At 39.2% G+C, this 24,351-nt stretch overlaps 1 protein-coding gene across 13 annotated transcripts in view; it reads left to right on the forward strand.

The window, feature by feature from the left end:
- The window catches only part of TMEM131L (transmembrane 131 like), a 158,465-nt gene that overhangs the window by 102,385 nt on the left and 31,729 nt on the right, over positions 1-24,351 (forward strand). For all 13 annotated transcript variants that reach the window (XM_036852648.1, XM_036852650.1, XM_036852652.1 and 10 more), the window contains 13 exons: positions 1,401-1,491; positions 2,005-2,158; positions 2,716-2,886; positions 4,197-4,266; positions 5,353-5,470; positions 13,822-13,963; positions 14,421-14,530; positions 15,524-15,596; positions 18,048-18,175; positions 20,915-21,057; positions 22,707-22,893; positions 23,104-23,289; positions 23,995-24,144. In XM_036852648.1, coding sequence (XP_036708543.1) covers positions 1,401-1,491; positions 2,005-2,158; positions 2,716-2,886; positions 4,197-4,266; positions 5,353-5,470; positions 13,822-13,963; positions 14,421-14,530; positions 15,524-15,596; positions 18,048-18,175; positions 20,915-21,057; positions 22,707-22,893; positions 23,104-23,289; positions 23,995-24,144 — 1,723 coding nt within the window. The remainder of the gene's footprint in view (positions 1-1,400; positions 1,492-2,004; positions 2,159-2,715; positions 2,887-4,196; positions 4,267-5,352; positions 5,471-13,821; positions 13,964-14,420; positions 14,531-15,523; positions 15,597-18,047; positions 18,176-20,914; positions 21,058-22,706; positions 22,894-23,103; positions 23,290-23,994; positions 24,145-24,351) is intronic.

The raw sequence follows: 24,351 nt of genomic DNA on the forward strand, positions 1-24,351 counted from the left end.
GATTTTGAGTTTATAGATCGTAATTCAGTTGGTGATTTGAAAGACCAGGTTGTATATGAGTCTGACGGACATACTGCTTTCACAGAGAGGTTGAGCTGCCCCAGGTTTGTTTCTTTGTGTAGAAATCGATGCAGAATGTCTAGCGAGTATAAACCCAATCCTATCTTCAGGGTCTTACTTATAGTTCAAAAGATTTCTGTAAAGAAATGCATTTTAAACATATGAAAACAAGCCCCACCTCACTTACATTGAAAGAAATGTTAACTTAAAGCAATACGTGAGATATAATTTATGACTTAGATCTATGAAGATCAGACAGAATGTTAATATCCTGTGTTGGTAATGATTAGGAAGAAAAAAAACACTCATATTTTTGACATGGGTATAAATTGATGCAGCCTTTTTGGGAGGGAAAATTGGCAATCTCTGTGAAAATTGAAGATGTGCCTATGTGGTCTCTGATCCTTAATTCTACTTCTAGAAGGTTATCTAGAGATACACTCTAGATGTTCAAAACTGTAATACAGGAATATGCATTGTTTGCGGCAGCAGAACAGTATAAGCCTCCACTGACAGAGAATTGTAGTTCATCTCTAGGGGCGGGGGGGCTGGCGTCTGCAGGTGATACGAAGCGTACGTGGGCGTGCAGTGTCAGCAGTGTCCTTCTTCTAAGGGTATCTGTGTATTTGTATATGTTAGAGCACCTGGAAGGATGCTTGGGAGTCTGCTGGCAGTTGTTTCCTTTGTCTAAGGTAATGGGGAAGTCAGGGGGAAAGGTAGACTTCTATTTTCACATCTTTTTGTGACTGTTTGAATTTTGGGGGGAACCATATATATAGCTAAAAGAAAAAAAAGAGTTGGGTATTAGTATCAGAGTCAAGAATTCAGTACCAGTGTTTTGATGTTCTGCCATGGCTCAAGGAATGCTTGAAACTGATTTGATACCTCAGCAGTGTTTTGCAGCGCGGACCCACTTTGGCTGTGAGCTCCTCCGTGCTCTCAGGTTGAGCTGCTCCTTTCTCACTCACACGTCCACACACGCCTCTTCACTGTTCACTTTTGTCTTCTCTGCAGACCTAAGGACTTGCCTCTTACTTAAGATCTTTGTAAAAGGAGAGCCACAAAGCGTTGACTCTCTTTCCCCCCCCCCCCCCGCCAACGAAGAAATGAGAGGTTGCTTTAGGAAAGAGGGGTGGGTAGGTAGACAACACGTTCTGGGTAACTTCCTGGGCACCCAGCCAGGAAGACGGAAAGATAGTGTTCAAGAAAGGATTTTAATGGAGGCAGAAGAGTGAAGGAACTAAAACATTACAAATAAAACATTTATCTTGTTTTCGTTTGGGCATAATGAAAGAAAAGATACTGATACTTCACATTTATTTCCTCCTACCTCAAAACAGCTCCATCCTGTGACAGTGGGATGAGAGAAGACAGGAAGAAAAAAAACACTCCGACACTAAAAGCGTGCCTCTCCTCTCCTGTGGCTCAAGGGTGGGTGAATTCCGCTTTCTCTGGTATTGAGTGGTTCCCCTTCACCCCCTCCATCTAGAGATGATTTAAAAATATAACTGAGACTTGCATGATTCTCTCTCTGGACTTGCCTTCCCTACATTAGCACTGCGAGTAGGAAGTGAAAGGGTGGTTTGCAGGATGGGAGGGAAGAAGCTGAATGACGGAGTTCGTGGATCAGATCCAGGCCAGGCGGCCACATGTGGGAGAAGGGAGAAGTGCTCCTGCACAGTTTCTGAGTTACATTCGGGTCCTGGTTTTGCCTGGTGGCCTCTGTGAGCCATCCTGGTCCTGGCCCCATTGCACCCTCTGGCCTTCATATGCTCCACTTGTGGGCAGGAAGGTTGAAGAAGGCAGTTTGACTGGTCCTTGCCAGCACTTACATTTGTTCTCTGACATTTTATGCAGCTACCATTTTTGCAGTTAGAGGATCATTCGCATGCTAACAGCTGTTGTACACACAGGGCTGATGGCATGCGTGTCCTGTGTTCACAGGTATTTTCGAATGGACTCTTCTGCAACCCAGTTTCACATAGAGACTCATGAGAACACATCGGGGCTTTGGTCAATGTGGTACCTCAACCGTTTTGACCGTGGTGTTGTATTGAATGATGTGTTTGTTTCCAAGGAGACCAAGCGTGTTTTAAAGGTACACATGGTATTTTTATCCAAGTTTATCCTATTTTACGCTTTGTTTAAAGTCAAATACTATGAAACTGATATTTACAAAATCTTTCACTTATGAATTTTAAAGCAAGTGTGTTTCTTTTAACGTTTTCAGAATTACATTTAGGCTCTCTTTATTTTTTTCAAACTATTGTTCAAGGAGCTCAAAGGAACCAGGGTACATCTTTTAGAGATATTTGCTGTTACTGTTATTTAAAAATATTATAAATTATAATTTATTCTAAAAAGATTATATTTAGTAAAAAGAAGCCTGGTTCATGATATGATACTGGGTTTTTGTAAAATACTGCCTATGAACATTTCAAGATTACTTTTGTGAAATTTAAAAACAGTTGTATGCTAAATATTAAGTGAAACCTATCATTTACATAAAAATATTTCAATATTTGACCTGGAAATAACTGAGTAAAATTGTATTTCTCGAAGTATAGAAAAACTTTAGTATCACACATTATAATGATTTTAATCATAATTAGCGTTAGTTAGGAAAGTAATTTCTCTTACTTCTTTTCTTTTTAGATTCTGAATTTCACTGGCCCTTTATTTCTACCTCCAGGCTGTTGGAAAATATTTTCTTTGAAACTTGCCGTTAAAGACTTTGCCATAAATCTATTCACCCGTGTATTTTTGACTACAAACATAGGTGCTGTTTTTGCAGTACCTCTACAGATTTACTTGGCGCCGACCAAGGTATTGTTTACACAGTACATACGTGTTATAATTTTTGTAATAATTATTTCTTTTTATTAACTTATCTTACGGTGCTTGGACCTTATTGACTGAGTTGAGCTCATGTTTTTTAAGGCTGCCTAAGAAATTGAAGGATATTATCAGGCCAATCTTAGATGATAAATTGTTCAGATACAGAAATCTTTATGTGAAAAGAGTTTCTATTTCTCATAAAGTGATATGAGGTAATTTTCAAATGAAATAAGGCATTACAGGTCGATAGATCTCATTTTCACTTATTTCCAAAATGTATGGAGCAAGGAATATGTGCTTGCTGTAGCAAACACAGTTGAGCTTTTAGTACATACTTGCAATGACTTCAAATAAACTAAATCGTTAAATGTTTTATTTAGACCTCTGGTAACTGACTCTCAGCTGCTCATAATCCTTGAATTTCCTTAGCGGGCCAAATCTAAAGCCTGAAAGGGTTCACAATTAAGAAAATGCTTTTTAAAATCTGGGTATATTGTATTTAATTTAGATCTTATCTTAAACATGTCTCATTTTTTCTTAATGTTTCTTTCTTTTCATTTAGTTACTGTTATTGCTTCTTTTTGATCCAAGCTCTTCTGTATAATGCTGGGTTCTAATTTTTCACTATGAGACATTCATGCAACCATCTTTATGATTTTTCTCACTTATTAGCGTTGGTATTTCATAGATGGAAGTGCCTCATGTTTAGCTAAAAGCTTAAAGATAGGGCTTCTAAACTTACGCTAAACAAAATGTAAGGTTAATTTCATTCATCCATATTTTGAGCAGGGGAGGTTTCTTAGAAATTTCCTTTTCCCACCAAGGGATGCATACCGGAAGCGTGACTGGGAAGGAGCAGGCAGGCTGCAGGAATGTGTGGAAGCAGCAGGTCTGTGCTTGCTGAGCCTAGGAAGTGCGACATTCATTTAAATGTCCTGAGTAGCTTAGGAGTTACTATGGATTAGAGTACAGTTTGTTAAAAACCCTACTAAGAATGTCCTGAGACTAATTTAATCTTGAATTCAGAAGGCAGCTTGGTGTCTGTCAGGCCCAAGGGGTGTCACTGTGGGCATTGATTATTGCACAGAATCCACTGTAGTGACCCTGCCTGTGATAGACAGTTAGAGCTCTCATTCAAGGAGAAAGGAAGCCAAGAAACCTCTTTCTAGCAGTTTGGCTTCTGGTCAAAGGGAAGTTCGCTGAGGTGGAGGCCAACGTCTGCTACGCATTTGAGTGCATTAGGATTTTTGTGTTTAGTGTTGTGTTGTAAGTTATTCATATATTACTTTTCAATCTAGGAAGGGAGTCTGGGTTTTGAAGTGATAGCACATTGTGGCATGCATTATTTCATGGGAAAATCAAAAGCGGGTAAGTATTTTGCCCTTAGGCTTTCTGTAGAACTCTAGTTTGGGGTGGGGTGGGAAGTAGTGAGAAAAATTCGTATTTGTAGATGGAATAATTAGTCCTATTAACGTCATTGCATCATATTCTGTTCTTTAAGAGCATGATCATTAACAGAACGACTTGAAATTGTTAAGAATCCTCCAGAAACATCCGAGTGCTTGTGTAATTAAAGCCCCCTTAAGTCTTAGCCTGTACTTTTGTAAGGGATTTTCTTCAGACACGTTATTTGATCATCATAGCAACCTTGTTGCCAGGAACAATTGGAAGATTCTGGTTCTTTTATAAAAGGGCTGACTAGAAGTTAGTAAAAAAATAATTTGGAATTGTGTTTGAAGACTCTAGTACAGGAGCATAAACATCGTATAGGGAGCGCTAGTTGTTGCCTGAGGCTGAAGGCCAGGGTGTTGATAGAGAAAGCTGTTCCTGGTTTTCTTCCTGCTTTTTGACTTATTAAAATATGTAATCTAAGGACAGTGTTATAGCACAGACATTTCCTTTGGGAGATTCCCACTTTTCCACCCTGATAATGCTCTTTAGCACAGACAAGACAGAACAGATAAGTAGAGAGGGCAAGGTGAGCCGGAGACCAGCTTGCAAATGTAAACATGCACCTTCTCTAGATTGAGCCCTGCTCTGGGCTCTCTTCTGAGGCTTGCTGTTTGCCCATCAGCATTCTGCCTAGTAACCCGGCTTAGATGATGACTAGCACTTATGTGGAAGCAGTTTAGCCTTTTAGGTGTAAAGCTGTTAAACATGGTCCGAGTATGATTTTTAACTTGTTTCAGACTGTATTCATGAGCCATGTGTCTTTTATGTTATTACCTTCACATAATTCGATTTAGTTTTGTTTTATACATGTTTCTTTGATTTGATATATCATTTGCCATTGAGTTAAAGGGACTTTTAGTAAAGCAATCCGAGGACAGGGGGTCATTGATCACTTTACCGTCCTCTCAGTTTGAGAAGTTTTAACCCTCAGCCCTTGGCATTATTTACTAAGTGAATTGTGTTTTCCATACATCTAAATAGTACATGTGATCTAACTTGTAGAAAATCCTAACTGGGAAGGGAGCCTTTCTCTGGATTGGTCTACCTGGGATGTGGATTCCGAACTTGCAAATACACTCTATGAAAGATGGAAGAAATTAAAAAATGGTGACGTCTGCAAGTATGTTTTCACCTCTCTTTGTTCAGCACTGGGGAGACACTGTGACATAATACTTTATTGAAATTTCAACACTGAGTTTTTAATATCTAGCCTTTTATTTTGACAAATTTCAAACCTCAGAAGATTTGAAAAGTATAGTATGGTAAATATTCAAATATTCCCAATCTAGACTCACTAGTTGTTTACATTTTACCACTTTTGCTTTTTTCTCTCTCTCTACGTCTGTATCTGTGCACATACACACACTTTCTTTTTGCTGAGTCATTTGAAAGTAAGCTGTAGACATGATACTTCAACCCTCAGTACTATATTAGGAAAGACTTTCTTTTCGAAGGAGAACATTCTCCTACATATAACTACACTGCCATTACATACCCAACAAACTTAACACTGATGCAATTATATGAGCTGATATACAGTCCAGATTCACATTTCCCTAGTTGACCCCAAAATATCCATTATAGCTGTCTTTTTCTTTTTCCTTTTTTTTTTAAAAACATCTTTATTGGAGTATAATTGCTTTACAGTGTTGTGTTAGTTTCTGCCATATAACAAAATGAATCAGCTATATGTATACATATATCCCCATATCCCCTCCCTCTTGCATCTCCCTCCCACCCCTCTAAGTGGTCACAGAGCACCAAGCTGATCTCCCTGTGCTATGCGGCTGCTTCCTACTAGATATCTGTTTTACCTTTGGTGGTATGTATATGTCAGTGCCACTCTCTCACTTCGTCCCAGCTTACCCTTCCCCTCCCCGTGTCCTCAGATCCATTCTCTTTGTCTGTGTCTTTATTTCTGTCCTACCCCTAGGTTCTTCAGAATCTTTTTTTTTTTTTAGATTCCATATATATGTGTTAGCATATGGTATTTGTTTTTCTCTTTCTGACTTACTTCACTCTGTATGACAGACTCTAGGTCCATCCACCTCACTACAAATAACTCAATTTCGTTTCTTTTTATGGCTGAGTCATATTCCATTGTATATATGTTCCACATCTTCTTTATCCATTCATCTGTTGATGGATACTCAGGTTGCTTCCATGTCCTGGCTATTGTAAATAGTGCTGCAATGAACATTGGGGTGCATGTGTCTTTTTGAATTATGGTTTTCTCAGGGTATATGCCCAGTAGTGGGATTGCTGGGTCATAGGGTAGTTCTATTTTTAGTTTTTGAAGGAACCTTCATACTGTTCTCCATAGTGGCTGTATCAATTTACATTCCCACCAACAGTGCAAGAGGGTTCCCTTTTCTCCACACCCTCTCCAGCATTTATTGTTTCTAGATTTTTTTGATGATGGCCATTCTGACTGGTGTGAGGTGATACCTCATTGTAGTTTTGATTTGCATTTCTCTAATGATTAGTGATGTTGAGCATCCTTTCATGTGTTTGTTGGCAATCTGTATATCTTCTTTGGAGAAATGTCTGTTTAGGTGTTCTGCCCATTTTTGGATTGGGTTGTTTGTTTTTTTGATATAGAGCTGCATGAGCTCCTTGTATATTTTGGAAATTAATCCTTTGTCAGTTGCTTCATTTGCAAATATTTTCTCCCATTCTGAGGGTTGTCTTTTCGTCTTGTTTATGGTTTCCTTTGCTGTGCAAAAAGCTTTTAAGTTTCATTAGGTCGCATTTGTTTACTTTTGTTTTTATTTCCATTTCTCTAGGAGGTGGGTCAAAAAGGATCTTGCTGTGATTTATGTCATAGAGTGTTCTGCCTATGTTTTCCTCTAAGGGTTTTATACTGTCTGGCCTTACATTTAGGTCTTTAATCCATTTTGAGTTTATTTTTGTGTATGGTGTTAGGGAGTGTTCTAATTTCATTCTTTTACATGTTTTCCCAGCACCACTTACTGAAGAGGCTGTCTTTCCTCCATTGTATATTCTTGCCTCCTTTATCAAAGATAAGATGACCATATGTGTGTGGTTTTATCTCTGGGCTTTCTATCCTGTTCCATTGATCTATAATTCTATTTTTGTGCCAGTTCTATACTGTCTTAATTACTGTAGCTTTCTAATATAGTCTGAAGTCAGGGAGCCTGATTCCTCCACCTCCGTTTTTCTTTCTCAAGATTGCTTTGGCTCTTTGGGGTGTTTTGTGTTTCCATACGAACTGTGAAATTTTTTGTTCTAGTTCTGTGAAAAATGCCATTGGTAGTTTGATAAGGGTTGCACTGAATCTGTAGATTGCTTTGGGTAGTAGAGTCATTTTCACAGTGTTGATTCTTCCAGTCCAGGAACATGGTATATCTCTCCATCTGTTTGTATCGTCTTTAATTTCTTTCATCAGTGTCTTATAGTTTTCTGCATACAGGTCTTTTGTCTCCTTAGGTAGGTTTATTCCTAGGTATTTTATTCTTTTTGTTGCAGAGGTAAATGGGAGTGTTTCCTTAATTTCTTTTTCAGATTTTTCATCATTACTCTATAGGAATGCAAGAAATTTCTGTGCATTAATTTTGTATCCTGCTACTTTACCAAATTCATTGAGTAGCTCTAGTAGTTTTCTGGTAGCATCTTCAGGATTCTGTAGTATAGTATCATGTCATCTGTAGACAGTGACAGTTTTACTTCTTCTTTTCTGATTTGGATTCCTTTTATTTCTTTTTTTCCTCTGATTGCTGTGGCTAAAACTTCCAAGACTATCTTGAATAATAGCGGTGAGAGTAGGCAACCTTGTCTTGTTCCTGATCTTAGAGGAAATGGTTTCAGTTTTTCACCGCTGAGAACAATGTTGGCTGTGGGTTTGTCAACTATGGCCTTTATTATGTTGAAGTAGGTTCCCTCTATGCCTACTTTCTGTAGAGTTTTTATCATAAATCGGTGTTGAATTTTGTCAAAAGCTTTTTCTGCATCTATTGAGATTATCATATAGTTTTTATCCTTCAGTTTCTTAATGTGCATCTCATTGATTGATTTGCATATATTGAAGAATCCTTGCATTCCTGGCATAAACCCCACTTGATCATCGTGTATGATCCTTTTCATGTGGTGTTGGATTCTGTTTGCTAGTATTTTGTTGAGGATTTTTGCATCTGTGTTCATCAGTGATATTGGCCTGTAGTTTTCTTTTTTCGTGACATCTTTGTCTGGTTTTGGTATCAGGGTGATGATGGCCTCGTAGAATGAGTTTGGGGTGTTCCTCCCTCTGCTATGTTTTGGAAGAGTTTGAGAGGATAGGTGTTATTAGCTCTTCTCTAAATGTTTGCTAGAATTCGCCTGTGAAGCCATCTGGTCTTGGGCTTTTGTTTGTTGGAAGATTTTTAATCACAGTTTCAATTTCAGTGCCTGTGATTCGTCTGTTTATATTTTCTATTTCTTCCTGGTTCAGTCTCAGAAGGTTGTGCTTTTCTAAGAATTTGTCCATTTCTTCCAGGTTGCCCATTTTATTGGCATATAGTTGCTTGTAGTAATCTCTCATGATCCTTTGTATTTCTGCAGAATCAGTTGTTCCTTCTCCTCTTTCATTTCTAATTCTGTTGAATTGAATCTTCTCCCCTTTTTTCTTCATGAGTCTGGCTAATAATGGTTTATCAATTTTGTTTATCTTCTCAAAGAACCAGCTTTTAGTTTTATTGATCTTTGCTATCATTTCCTTCATTGCTTTTTCATTTATTTCTGATCTGATTGTTATGATTTCTTTCCTTCTGCTAACTTTGGGTTTTTTTGGTTCTTTCTCTAATTGCTTTAGGTGTAAGTTTAGGTTGTTTGAGATTTTTCTTATTTCTTGAGGTAGGATTGTATTGCTATAAACTTCCCTCTTAGACCTGCTTTTGCTGCATCCCATAGGTTTTGGGCCGTTGTGTTTTCATTGTCATTTGTTTCTAGGTATTTTTCTATTTCTCTTTGATTTCTTCAGTGATCTCTTGGTTATTTATTAGTGTATTGTTTAGCCTCCATGTGTTTGTATTTTTTACAGTTTTTTCCCTGTAATTGATATCTAGTTTCATAGTGTTGTGGTCAGAAAAGATACTTGATACACTTTAAATTTTCTTAAATTTCCCAAGGCTTGATTTGTGACCCAAGATATAATCTATCCTGGAGAATGTTCCATGAGCACTTGAGAAGAAAGTGTAGTCTATTTTTTTTTCGGTGGAATGTCCTATAAATATCAATTAAGTCCATCTTGTTTAATGTGTTATTTAAAGCTTGTGTTTCCTTATTTATTTTCATTGTGGATGATCTGTCCATTGGTGAAAGTGGAGTGTTCAAGTCCCCTACTATGATTGTGTTACTGTTGATTTCCCCTTTTATGGCTGTTAGCATTTGCCCTATGTATTGAGGTGCTCCTATGTTGGGTGCATAAATATTTACAATTGTTATATCTTTTTCTTGGATTGATCCCTTGATCACTATGTAGTGTCCTTCTTTGTCTCTTGTAACAGTCTTTATTTTAAAGTCTATTTTGTCTGATATGAGAATTGCTACTCCAGCTTTCTTTTGCTTTCCATTTGCATGGAATATCTTTTTCCATCCCCTCACTTTCAGTCTGTATGTGTCCCTAGATCTGAAGTGGGTCTCTTGTAGACAGCATATATACGGGTCTTGTTTTTGTATCCATTCAGCCAGTCTGTGTCTTTTGGTGGGAGGATTTAATCCATTTACATTTAAGGTAGTTATCGATATGTATGTTCCTATTACCATTTTCTTAATTGTTTGTTATTGTAGGTCCTTTCCTTTTCTTGTGTTTCCTGCCTAGAGAAGTTCCTTTAGCATTTGTTGTAAAGCTGGTTTGATGGTGCTGAATTCTCTTAGCTTTTGCTTGTCTGTAAAGGTTTTAATTTCTCCGTCCAATCTGAATGAGATCCTTGCTGGGTAGAGTAATCTTGGTTGTAGGTTTTTTCCTTTCGTCACTTTAGGTATGTCCTGGCACTCCCTTCTGGCTTGCAGAATTTCTGCTGAAAGATCCGCTGTTAACCTTATGGGGATTCCCTTGTATGTTATTTGTTGCTTTTCCCTTGCTGTTTTTAATATTTTTTCTTTGTATTTAATTTTTGATAGTTTGATTAATATGTGTCTTGGCGTGTTTCTCCTTGGATTTATCCTGTATGGGACTCTCTGCGCTTCCTGGCCTTGATTGACTATTTCCTTCCCCGTGTTAGGGAAGTTTTCAACTGTAATCTCTTCAAATATTTTCTTAGACCCTTTCTTTTTCTTTTTTTCTTCTGGGATTCCTGTAATTCGAATGTTGGTGCATTTAATGTTGTCCCAGAGGTCTCTGAGACTGTCCTCAAATCTTTTCATTCTTTTTTCTTTATTCTGCTCTGTGGTAGTTATTTCCACTCTTTTATCTTCCAGGTCACTTATCCATTCTTCTGCCTCAATTATTCTGCTGTCGATTCCTTCTAGAGAATTTTTAATTTCATTTATTGTGTTGTTCATCATTATTTGTTTGCTCTTTAGTTCTTCTATGTCCTTGTTAAATGTTTCTTGTATTTTCTCCATTCTATTTCCAAGATTTTGGATCATCTTCACTATCATTTCTCTGAATTCTTTTTCAGGTAGACTGCCTATTTCCTCTTCAATTGTTTGGTCTGGTGGGTTTTTAACCTTGCTCCTTCATCTGCTGCATATTTCTCTGTCTTCTCATTTTGGTTAACTTACTGTGTTTGGGGTCTTCTTTTTCCAGGCTGCAGGTTCGTAGTTCCCGTTGTTTTTGGTGTCTGCCCCCAGTGGATAAGGTTGGTTCAGTGAGTTGTGTAGGGTTCCTGGTAGAGGGGACTGGTGCCTGTGTTCTGGTGGGTGGGGCTGGATCTTGTCTTTCTGGTGGGCAGGGCTGTGTTCAGTGGTGTGTTTTAGGGTGTCTGTGTACTTAGTATGATTTTAGGCAGCCTCTCTGCTAATGGGTGGGGTTGTGCTCCTGTCTTACTAGTTGTTTAGCATGGGGCATCCAGCACTGGAGCTTGCTGGCCATTAGGTGGAGCTGGGTCTTAGCGTGGAGACGGAGATCTCTGGGAGAGCTCTCGCCAATTGATATTACGTGGGTTCAGGAGGTCTCTGGTGGTCCAGTGTCCTGAACTTGGCTCTCCCACCTCAGAGGCTCAAGCCTGACACCAGGCCGGAGCACCAAGACCCTGTCAGCCACATGGCTCAGAGGAAAAGGGAGAAAAAAGAAAGAAAAGAATAAAGAAATAATTAAAACAAAATTATTACAATAAAAAATAAAAAATAATAATAATAAAAAGAAAAGTAGAGAATAACGAAACCAATAAACAAATCCACCAGTGTTAACAAGTGCTAAAAACTATAGTAAGATAAGCATAAAAATCAGAAACAAATCAGTCGCAGACTGCCAACCTCAAGTGTACAGTTGCTGCCAACTGTAGGCTCCACTGCCTCAAATTTGGGATGATTCATTGTCTATTCAGGTATTCCACAGATGCAGGTACATCAAGTTGATTGGAGGGATTTAATCCGCTGCTCCTGAGGCTGCTGGGAGAAATTTCCCTTTCTCTTCTTTGTTCGCACAGCTCCTGGGGTTCAGCTTTGGTTTTGGCCCCGCCTCTGCTTGTAGGTCGTCCTCAGGCATCTGTTATTCGCCGAGATAGGATGGGGATAAAGCAGCGGCTGATTAGGGGGCTCTTGCTCATTCAGGCCGGGGGGGGGAGGGAGGGGTATAGTAGTTATAATTGGAACACGGGACGAGCCTGCGGCGGTAGAGGCTGACGTGACGTTGCAACAGCCTGAGGCGTACTGTGTGTTCTCCTGGGGAACTTGTCCCTGGATCGTGGGACCCTGGCAGTGGCATGCTGCACAGGCTCCTGGTGGGGTGTGGATAGTCACCTGCACTTGCACACAGGATTTTTTGTGGCAGCAGCAGCAGTGTTAGCGGTTCATGCCCATCTCTGGGGTCCGAGCTGATAGCCGTGGCTCTCGCCCTTCTCTGGAGCTCGTTTAGGCGGTTACCTGAATCTCCTCTCCTCACGCACCCTGAAACAATGGTCTCTTGCCTCTGAGGCAGGTCCAGACTTTTTCCTGGACTCCCTCCTGGCTACCTGTGGCGCACTAGCCCCCTTCAGGCTGTGTTCACGCAGCCAACCCCAGTCCTCTCCCTGGGATCTGACCGCCGAAGCCCGAGCCTCAGCTCCCAGCCCCCATCTGCCCCGGTGGGTGAGCAGACAAGCCTCTCAGGCTGGTGAGTGCTGGTTGGTACCGATCCTCTGTGTGGGAATCTCTCCACTTTGCCCTCTGCACCCCTGTTGCTGCACTCGCCTCCATGGCTCTGAAGCTTCCCCCTTGCCCACACCCTGTCTCCGCCAGTGAAGGGGTGTGGAAACTTTTCCTCTTTCACAGCTACCTCCCAGAGGTGCGGGTCCCATCCCTATCGTTTTCTCTCTGTTTTTTCTTTTTTCTTTTGCCCTACCCAGGTACGTGGGGATCTTTTTGCCTTTTGGGAAGTCTGAGGTCTTCTGCCTTCTTCAGTAGGTGTTCTGTAGGAGTTGTGCCACGTGTAGATGTAGTTTTGATGTATTTGTGGGGAGGAAGGTAATCTCCACGTCCTCCTCCTCTGCCATCTTGAAGGTCCCTCCTCTCTTTTTCCTTTTTTAAAATTCAGGGTCCAGTCAAGGACCATGCATTGCATTTGGTTGTCATGTTTCCTTAATTTTTTTCAGACTAGTGTCCCCACCTTTTTTCGTCTTTCATAGTGTCAGTGTTTTAAAGCATCCTAGCCAGTTGTCTTATAGAACATTCAACACTTTGGATTTTTGGGGGTTGCTTCTTCAAGTTTACATTCCTGTTAAGCATTTCGGGGAAGAGTACTAATTACTTGGTCTGTCTTGTGTCCTTATCATCTCATCACCTGAGGGAGGGACATAAATGTCAATTTGTCCCATTATTGACATTGCTCAGTTGAATCATTTGACTCTCTCCATTGTAGATAGTTTTCCTTTTGCAATTAATATGTAATGTGTGCTATGATAATTCGAGACCATGTACATTTCCTGTCCCCTAAGAATGTTTCACCCCATGATTTTGGCATCCATTGATAATCCTTGCCTGGGATCAGTTGTTGAATTGATGGCTGCAAAAATGGTGATGTTTCTAATTATTTTGTTCATTCTACACTCTTTTTGAGCATCACTATGGATTCTTTGGTCCTTACCACCATTATTATTTTTGATGCTGACTTGTCCCAGATTTGCCTGATGGGAGCCCTGTGTGCTCATCATTCTTTGAGCACTTCCTTGCTTTCTAGTAAAACAGGATCTTCCAGGATCATCTTGTAGTTTGTGTCACCCAGACCCCAAATAAGTCATTTTTTTCCAAGATCCCCTTGTTCCTTTTAGTGGAAGTGATTTCCTTTTTTTCTGTCAAAATTATTTTTCATAATTTCTTTGTTTCCAAATTACGCAGGAGGAACGTTTTAGGAATGACTCGGTTTGCCCACTCGAAGAAATCCAAGGAGTCAGAACCCTTTGCTCTCTTCCTGCCTCGTTTGATCCCGGAGACTGGCCTCGTGTTAAACTTCAGTGCCACCGCCCTGAGGAACAGCGTGGTGAGGGTCCTGCGTCTTTTCATCTCTTCATTTCACCCCAGCTCTTGGGTTTTTATGTTATCAGAGTATCGCCACCTTGTGATACTGTTTCAGAACCAAAATTAGTTGAAATTAAGTGACACACATATGCCATTCAGCACTTTTAGGAGGGAGGTGTCAGAAGAACAAAGTAAGGAGTAAAACTCATGAACAGACTGAAAATGCTTAAAACAAACACGTTTTATGAAGTCTGTATCCAGTTCAGAATCTATCAGCTAAGAAAGTATTCAACTGCAACAACAGAGAAGATCCTAACTAACACAGGCTTCAGTAGGAGTGAGTGAGTTTGAAGTTCATAGGGGAGAGGAATTGACTGGGTGATGGTTCGTGGTTAGATGCAGGTGATGCACTTTTGCAGGGGCATTTCAGGAGTGGTTCTGCCTTTCCTGGGGTCTGACTCTCCTCTCTGCACATCTAGGTGAAGTACTTTGTGGTGAAGAACCCTTCCTCATCGCCAGTCTCCCTGCAGCTCCTGCCTGTTTCCTTGTACCCGAAGCCTGAGGCTGCCGCGCGCCTGCTGCACAAATGGTAATGCCCAGCTGGTGAAGATCTCTCATGGGGTGTTGGGAGGTCCTGTTAAGACCCGGAATTATTTAATGTCCTTTGCGTTTTCCCTGGGACCTGTGTGTGGATGTGCATGGGATCAGCCCATGACCAAAGCCCCCATCTCCTCAGTGCAGACCCCTGATGGCAATTCCCAGTTCTGGGTACTGTGTGGGTCTTGAATGTTACCATGTCAAGTCCAGGGCCCAGCAGAATATTCTTTTCTTGTCAGAGAACCTTTACAATCATGATTTTTCACATGTACTCCTCTAAAATTTAGAATTGAAATCACAGTGACCTCTGGGCAACACAAGAAATGAGTTTAGTGGTTCAGTGTATTTTAACCTAGGGTTGTTATACAAAATATGATCATAGTTCATGTCTGTTACATCTTATTTTTGCACAGTAGTCACAGTTTCACTTAGAATGTTTCCTCTTCTGGCTCAGTGACACCTGCCCTCATCCCTGGGTCTCAGCTTCAGGACTCCTGATGTTTTGGACCACATGAGTCTCTGTTTGGGGTGGGGGGAGGGGCATTCTGTGCTTTGAAGGATGTTTAGCAGCATTCCTGGCTTCCACCCAGTAGATGCCAGTGGGACCTCCCCAGCTGCAGCAACCAAAAGTGTCTCTAGACGTGGCCAAATGTCCACTGGGAGATAGAACTGTCCATGACTGAGAGTCACTTCCTATCAGGTTCCATAGCTGTGAACCATTTGGGGAAAAAAAAATTGCTTCATATTGGGAGCTTTTGTCACCATATGACTCTTTACATGCTGTGCTGCCAACATTCATTCAACAATATTTATTGAGCTCTTACAACATGCCTGGTACAATGTGGGGGGCTGGGACACAGGAGTGACAGGTCGGGGTGAATTGGGTCTGTGTGCAAATAAATGCATATGTATCTATATGCACATGTATGTTTTTCTTTCTTTCTTGGTGATCTGAATGCTATTTTAAACATTTTTTTCTTTATAGGTTTGGCACCGATGTGCAGATGATTAATTTCACAACTAGTGAATTCCAGCTCACCAAAGCTTGCCCTTACCGGGTAGGATGTCATCTTTAAACAGAAAAAAGAATGCTGACAAACTAGACACATAGCACATGGGCCTCACTGATTTGTGTTTTGAGTGTCTTTATGTAATATATGTGGCTCTCTATTTTTATATTCTAGGAGTTAAGTATACATAGCAGCTTTTTCCAATTAACTAATGCAGCAGGAGCCCATGGTTCATGTGAGCCTGTAAATCATTTTAATTTGATTATTTAGATTCATGTGAGTGAAGAAATAACAATTGAATCAGAGCTATGTAGAAAACCATAAAACTCGAGATCCCAGAATTTATAATTCTCTTAAGATTCCTTGGCCCCATCAAATTCTTTTAAGGGCAAGATAAGGTAAAAACAAATACGTTAAAAAGAAATCTTCTCTTACTAAACTGGCTTCATGTTTTTAGCAGATCACCCAGTTTCTGTGATAGTCACCTGCTCTATAAAAAAGGATTTCTGGGAGTCTTGAGCCTCTGGGCTGTCATGAGGTCTTGCATAAATACCCAGGGAGGGAGTAAACATGTCACGTGGCGAGGACATTGCTTGACTGGGAACTGGCAGCCTGCTTTCTTAGTTTTCACGCAGTCGTTCTGTGGGTCACTGGTATTCTGTGCTTGAGATCAATTAAAAATGAAGCATCTCTTAAAAAAATACATACACATAGACACACATATGCATGTCACTGTGGTTCTAATACACACATGTATTCAAATGCCTTGGGTATTTTCTTCTTTCTCTACCCATAACCCTCCAAAGATACACTGTTGGCTCTAGATTAACTTGAAAGAGGGGGGCCACAGATAACCTCCAACTGTGAGTTAGAACGAATCAAAGCAAGCTTTTAAGTGGATTTTTAACAGAGTTATTTATAGTAAGAAACACGCAAGCAATAACGTTCCTTTCCCTTTGTCAGTGGTCTAGGCAGCAAGGTCTTGTGTTAGCAAGCCTGTCCTGCCCTGTCCCTCTCATTCTTCTCTTCACCAGGCAGTCTTCCAGGACTGTTGGGAGGTAAATGAGTCCAAAATGCTAACAGGTATTTTGTCCCACGACTATTTAATCACATATAATTTGAAATTCCAAAAATAATGCCAGTTTCTTTTACATGTCAGTGTTCTATTCAGATTTAAACAAATAGTGCAACTCGCAAAAAGTTTTTAATCTGTGATTGAAGATTTTCCCCGAGAATGTTATACCTTTTGTGACAAAGGAAATATCAAACCATTGTTAATTTATTACATTGACAAAAAGAATAGTCAGTATCAATGTCTCTGAGACACTACAAATTGAACTTAAAATTCTTATTAGAATTCGTTGTCATATAAGAAAGGCCTACATTTTTGTTTTGTTGGTTTATTTTTAGAAATGCAGTTCCTTTGGTTAAGAGCATGTGGAATTGGACATTCAAAGTTCCAAATCCAGGCTCCTCCATGTAGTCCTGGGTAAATTATTTAACCTCTCCAGGTCTCCTCTTTTTCACTCATAATAATGTTTGAAAATTCCATAGGTTTATAGAATGCTTAGCGTTTTATATACCTAATTATATTCCAGAGCCTGGCATATAAGAACTATTTTATTTAATAATTGGTGCTGCTGTTATTATGCTTTTAATACCCTAAATCGGCAGCTTTTTTTCAATATTCATATGTGTATAAAGCAGAAGTCCTCCCTTCATGAAGTTTATAATTTTAATGAAAATGAATCAAATACCATCACTATTTCTTCTTTCAGATAGTATGGGAAATGCGAGCAATAACTGAGGGATAAAACAAATTTAAAAACTAAAAATATAGAAAAGAGAAACATTATGCAGACTACATGGTTACAGTTCTAAAGAATTAATACATTATTTTTAGTGAGAAGGAGCTAGAAAAAACATTGGAAAGAGGGAAAGTCTACCACAATGATGAAGAACTAAATCTTGAATATTAAATTTAGAACACAAAATTTATTCAGAGAAAGTGAGAAATCTTGGGGAGAATAAAGGAGGATATGAATAAATAAAGATCTTTCTCCTAAATGGAGAAACTAAATAAAGATGGTTTCTTTATAAACTTAATATTAAAGAGAATTTAGGGTTGTCCAGCAGTGGACAGGTGGTTTGGTCAGATCCCTGTAGCATTCAGGCAGAGGCTCTTGCTCTGTTTTCTCAGTCATGTTTTACATCCAAAGCATCTTTGCATCAAAGGCCTGTAGCCCCAGCTCCCATCTGGTCCAGGCGGCAAGTCCCCTTTCCAGCATCCGTTTCAGGTTGTCCTGCAGCCTCTGCCTCTGCTTCTCAGCCGGGCTCGGGAACTTTTGATGGGTGTGAACTCTCCCGGTAAACAAGTTCCACAGGTTGATTTGGGTGGTCAGATCCAGACGTTAAAGAAACAGCAGTCATGTTTATGCATTTTAATGAAGATGGAATCTTGTTCTCTAGGAGTTAATTGCATTTATTAATAACTTGCAGGGTGTGCATTCTGAGGAATCCAGGTTTGGCATCCTCCACCTACATTTGCAGCCTTTGGAAAGGAAAAGGGTTGGTGTAGTTTTCACGCCAGCTGACTATGGAAAAGTCACCTCCCTCATCCTAATCCGGTAGGTGTGTCCCTTTCTCATTGGCTGGCTGACTCTCTTTCTCTCAAGAATCTCTTTAGCTGAGAGGTGACGTTGACTCACTCAGGCCCTCAGTGATGATCTGTGTCCAAGGGCAGGAGAGGCAGTGGCTGAGGAGAGCGGCTCCCTGAGGCTCCACACTTAGGCCTCCTGTGTGTCAGGTTCCTGCCTTGTACCGTGGGGAGCGTGAGCCCACCTCTCCAAGGGCAGCGGTACCCTTCCCGCAGCATCTCATCCGACGTCACAGAGGGTAGAGCACACACATGAACACATACACACACACACACACACACACACACACACACATCCACACTTACTTTTCTGTCCTCAGCTCAGAAGAATAATTGAAACACTGCCATATACGTTTTCATTCCGCGGTGTTTGGATTTACACTGTTCTCATGTCTGTCTTGCTTCTGGAATTCTCTGTAGCCCCAAAGGACAATGGAAAAAGTCCTTAGTTGAGCCCACTGGCTTGTTTTACTTCTTTTCCTTCCTTTTAAATGAACAATTATTGCCAGCTGATTTAAGCAGTTAAATGTTTTTCATTCTGAATTTTTTTTCCTTACTCTTTATTGAGAGTCTTCTTTCAAAAATTTACAGTAAATACAGATCTATGTTGAAGCTCTCCCTGCATTGGTGAGACTTCTAACACAAATTTAATTTTTTCATTAATGACATTTTAGTTATATATATTTTTTAAGCTTTTCCAGTATCATATCAGTTGGCAAAGACTTTCTTATTCTGGACTTCCTTTAATATATGAGTTTGTTCTTCTGCAAGTGAATGCTGCTAAAAAGAAAATGCACTAAGATAAAGTTCTTAAAAGAGTCTGCTTGCTCATTGTAAAACAACTATACACGCCCCCTGCCAAAAAAATGAAGTACCCGTAAAGCACTCATACTGCATCCATGGTTGTCTCCAAGAAAAGTACGTTGGCGACTGTTTGAATTATAAGCTGAATTAGCCACTTTTTTTCATGGAACACCATTTTTACTTGAAAGGATGATTAGCAGACAAACTATGGTTGTTTCAGATTCAGGTACTTGGCAAATGTTTTCTTGAAATGAACAAAGTGAGCCTGTCACTTCAAGGGTAGTGTCTGTTGCCAATGATAAAATTTGAGCATTCGCATGAAAAGTAGAGTTTTGGAAAACTTGTATCTGCCACTGTGAGCTTCACAGCTTCTCAGTACTTAAAGTACTTTTCTGTTAACATCAGTGAGGATATTAATAAATGTGATTTTTATAAGTATAATGAAATGTGTCAACATTTGGAAGATCTGCATATCACAGTGAACAGTATTTTTCCAAATAACTAATTATGATAATCCAAAAATCATCCCTGGTAAAATGTGCAAGATAGACCACTGGATTTTAATGTAACAAACTATGAAAATTCATTAATATAGTTTCAGATTTCACATCATAAAGAACCTTCAAGAGACTTCACTTGTTGAATATTGGTGTTGTATCAAAGATTTGCCACACAGATAACTAAGCACAGGGAACTCTATTCAGTACTCTGTAATGACCTATATGGGAATAGAATCTAAAAAAGAGTGGATATATGTATATGTATATGTATAAGTGATTCACTTTGTTGTACAGCAGAAACTAACACAAGATTGTAAATCATCTATACTCCAATAAAAAATTAATTAAATTAAAAAAAGAGACTGTTTTGTTAAGCATTTTAAGTAATGCTGACTAGAGCAAACTAATAACTAATGTTCTAGTAAGCATTTTAGTGCTCTGCTGACAACGCTCTGCTGTCCTTTTAAACATATTCTCTGTTGAAGGACTAAGGTCATGGGAAGTGTAGAGAGAAGCTTTACCTCATCCCAGCTTCAACCGTGCCAGGCTTGAAAAGAAAGTCTCAGTTTTTTATAGTAGTTAATTTATTTTTGGTGGTTTCTGTATTGAGAGACACCACATTTTTCTGTAAACAATGTCACTCATCTAACATCACTTTAAAGGCTTTTAAGTGGTTCAATAAAGGTTTTAATCCTTTAGATGAAGATGTAAAGATATCTCAGTGTATTTTGCTTCTAGGGTTTACCTTAATGGCAACTGACTTTCAGTGCAGTCTGCATCATTTAAACATCATTTCCACTGAACTTTCCATCCTAGGAATCCTGATTTCAGTTAATGAAAAGGCAAAAGCTAGTCTGAATTACTATTTGACTAATAAGAACTTGAGTAGATACATCCGATTTGTAGGATGCTATTTTAAATCTTTGGTTCAAAAGATAGGGTAGGATTTCATTTCTAGAATTAACCCTAAGGAAGAATTTCTTACAGTCACAATTACTATGAAAACTCCTTAATTCACCCTATAAACAATTTTTATCATTTTGTCTAAATTTGTTAATGTTTCTTTGTGGCCCCCCCAGTTTATTCCTTCACGTTTTGTCTCTTGGAGGTATGATCACCTCCCTGGTGCCTGGTTAGAAAAATATAGGTTTCCATTCTTGGGTGGAAATTGGAGAGCGATCATGATCATTTGCTCGTTCTTGCACACTCAGCTTGCTTTGACTCTGCCGGGCTTGGCAGCTTCCGTGCTCTGAGATGGCGGGAGATGCCACACTATTTAAACTGAGTTTTTTCTCAAAACTTAAAAAATTTTGTTTTGCTAATTAGGAATATTTAAATTCAAGTGCATTGTATCTTGTGACAACTCTATTGCAGTGCATTTTTATTTGCATCTCCTTTCTCTGTAGGAATAACTTGACTGTTATTGACATGATTGGCGTGGAAGGATTTGGAGCAAGAGAGCTACTGAAAGTGGGCGGGAGACTTCCTGGCACTGGAGGTTCACTGCGCTTTAAGGTGCCCGAGTCCACACTGATGGGCTGCCGGAGACGTGAGTCCCTGCGTGTGGTCCATGTGTGTGGTCTGTATGTGTGGCACTTGGACAGGACAGGCTTGGAGCCAAAGCCAAGAGCAAAAGGAGATATGAGAAGATTCTTTTAAAAATTTACAGTAAATTCATTGTATTGATGCTAATAATTAAATCAGGCAAATATTTGAGAATATGTAGGCTGGTACCACTTGATTAGAAACAATAGCCTTAGATATTTAACCCAACTTAAGTAATAGATATGGGGGGAAAAGTATAATGTTAAGTTACCAGTAGAGTGTCAAATATTTAAGATAAATAGTGTGAAACTGTTAATTTGGTTATCAGTTACCTAATCATAAAAAATCACACCAAGATGATAAGTAGAGAGAAGGCTGAAGGTGAGCTCACCACCCTTTTGCAGTAATGGAAATGTTCTACATCTGTGTTGTCCAGTACGGCAGCCACTCACTACATGTGGCTAATGAGTGCTTAAAATATAGCTTGTGTGACTGAAAAACTCAATTTTTAAGTTTATTTAATTTAAATTTAAGTAGCCATATGTGTCTAGTGGCTACTGTATCAGACAATGCAGATTTAGAAATTTGTTTAAGTGTTCCATTAGAAAATTCTAAGTTTTGCATGTATTTAAATTAAATGCGTTTAAACTATTTATATTAGTTCCAAGAGCTTCCTTAAGAACTAAGCCAAAAATAAACCAATAGATGTAAAATGTTTTTGGTAAATTCTGTCTTGTTTTCCTGTTATCATTTTTAATTTCAGGATCACACTGAAAGCATTTTAGTGTAACAGTATGTTTCCTATGGAGAAACTGATTGGTGAAACCATTGGATAATTTGTAGAGCTATTTTAACGCCTGATTGTAAATTTTTTTTGTTTTAGAAAACTATGCTAAATGAGCACTGAGTTTGAAAAGACTGGCCATTTTGCATTCAAAATCTTCATCAGAGTGTTCATTTTTTTTCATTCATTCATTCACTCATTCAATAGTTTAGAGTTGCCTTGAAAGTTAGAATTATGGAGGAGTATAAACCATAGAACCAGATAAAATATTAGTCCTAATATGGAATAAATTGTAGGTTATAAATTTATAGGAATATTTAAAAAATTGATACCTCTTCCTTTTTTAAACTCCCAACATGAAATGTGCTCTCATTATTTGCAAGGATTTAACTATTTACTACCTCTTAATGTAATGGGAGTTTGAACTGTGTTTCTAGTGTCCGTGATGGGTTTACACAGAAGCACACACACCCTCCTAACTGGTCCTGTTGGGTGTGAATGAGGCTCCCGGGGCACAGGGTGCATGGTGGCTCGTGGTAAATCCAAACTGTTAGGCTTCTGAGAAGAATAAACTTTTCACCTTAACCTTTAATAAGTAAAAGAACAAAGAAGAGATTTTGGTACCTAGGCAGATCATTTAACTTAAGAAAAGCCTTGACTAGTTAAGTATTTTTATCATATCCTGGTAGTAGAATCTAGAACCATTCTAGAATTTAGCTAGGAATCATGCTTTGAGCTTGTATTGAATTTTTTTACATTTTAATCATGTAGATCATGGTTTGTGGATTCAGTAAATGTTGATTCAGTAAATTATTTTAAATAAATTTTGCAGTTCATCTGTACTAAGTATCACTTTTCATCCTCACTAGAACTGAAAGACAGCAAGCAAATTTTATCAATTACAAAGAACTTTAAGGTTGAGAATATCGGACCACTTCCTATAACTGTGACATCTCTGAAAATTAATGGGTATAATTGCCAAGGTTATGGATTTGAAGTTCTAGACTGTCAGCAGTTTTCCTTGGACCCCAACACGTCCCGGGACATCAGCATTGTGTGAGCATTGGACTTTAACCTCATTTCAGTTTGGGGTCGCATTTACTATATTGTGGGGAAAAACTTTTTTTCATTGGTAAGATGTCTTGAGTTGTTTTCATGTTAGTATTTATCTTGCAGAAGTGAGAAATTCTGCTGCCATTATGATTATTTTGTTTTGTGCCTAAAATTAAAACCATCAGAGTTCATAAAGATGCCTCTTGCTGTCAGGTTTACTCCAGACTTCACCTCTTCCTGGGTCATCCGCGAGCTGACTCTGGTCACGGCGGCAGACCTGGAGTTTCGCTTCACTCTCAACGTGACCCTCCCTCATCACCTGCTGCCCCTGTGTGCGGACGTGGTTCCGGGACCCAGCTGGGAGGAGTCGTTTTGGAGGCTCACCGTCTTCTTTGTCAGGTAAGTTGCCACCTTCTCCACTGTTCCTCCCTCACTGAGTGGAGACGCCATCCAGCCGAGTTGCATGGAAATGTATATTGCCCAGTGGGATCAAAGCATATGAATTGAGTGGAATTTTGACATTCGTGAAGTAGACAAAGTAGTTCCTGGTACGCTTGAAGAGAATTTACTATTCTCTAAACTAATTGTAGGAGAGTCATAGGACCTAGGAGTGTAATGGACAGTTGTGTTCCATATATGTTCATTGGCAGTCCCGGTGGAAGATGTGAATGTTATATGTAACATTTAAGATATACAAACATCATCTGTGACATAGGATGTGTTATTAGCTCAGTGCAACGGCAGTTTGAGATTAGAAGACTAGAAGGACCCTTTAAAATGTGATTTTATCCTGGAAATGTCTTTAAAAATTGAACTGGTATGTCAGAATTATAAATATTCACATTTTCAGGAACAGTTTTTTTGAATCTTTAAGAGTTGTCAGAAATTATGGAGTCATTCCATATCCATAAGATATGGAATCTTAATAGCATTTCTTTAGACTTTTCCCATCAGTTGATTCACCGCTCTTCTGTAGAGCTAGTCTTTTTTTTTATTTTAATTTTTATTGGCGTATAGTTGATTTACAATGTTGTGTTAGTGAGCTAGTCTTTTTAATGCCAGTCACAACCGGGCAGTAATGAACCCCGTTGCTTTCGTCCTCAGTTTGTCCCTGTTGGGTGTGATTTTAATAGCCTTCCAACAAGCACAGTACATTCTGATGGAGTTCATGAAAACGAGACAGAGGCAAAATGCCAGCTCCTCTTCACAGCAAAGCAATAGTCCGATGGATGTAATCAGCTCCCATTCTCACAAGTAAGAATTCTTGTAGTGTGGGGAGAGGGTTCTCACCTTTGGTATGACTCATTTCTGATTTTATTTTAAGGTCATATACATTTTGGTTCCAAATTTGTTTCAGTACAATTTTCTTTAAGTCACTGTGTGACAGCTACACCATTTCTTTCATTATAAGATAGACTTCACGTAAGGACTTAGTTTATTAAACTCCCAGAGCTTTAGAAG

This window comes from Balaenoptera musculus, chromosome 5 (assembly GCF_009873245.2).
Source record: "Balaenoptera musculus isolate JJ_BM4_2016_0621 chromosome 5, mBalMus1.pri.v3, whole genome shotgun sequence".
NCBI classification, from domain to species: domain Eukaryota; kingdom Metazoa; phylum Chordata; class Mammalia; order Artiodactyla; family Balaenopteridae; genus Balaenoptera; species Balaenoptera musculus.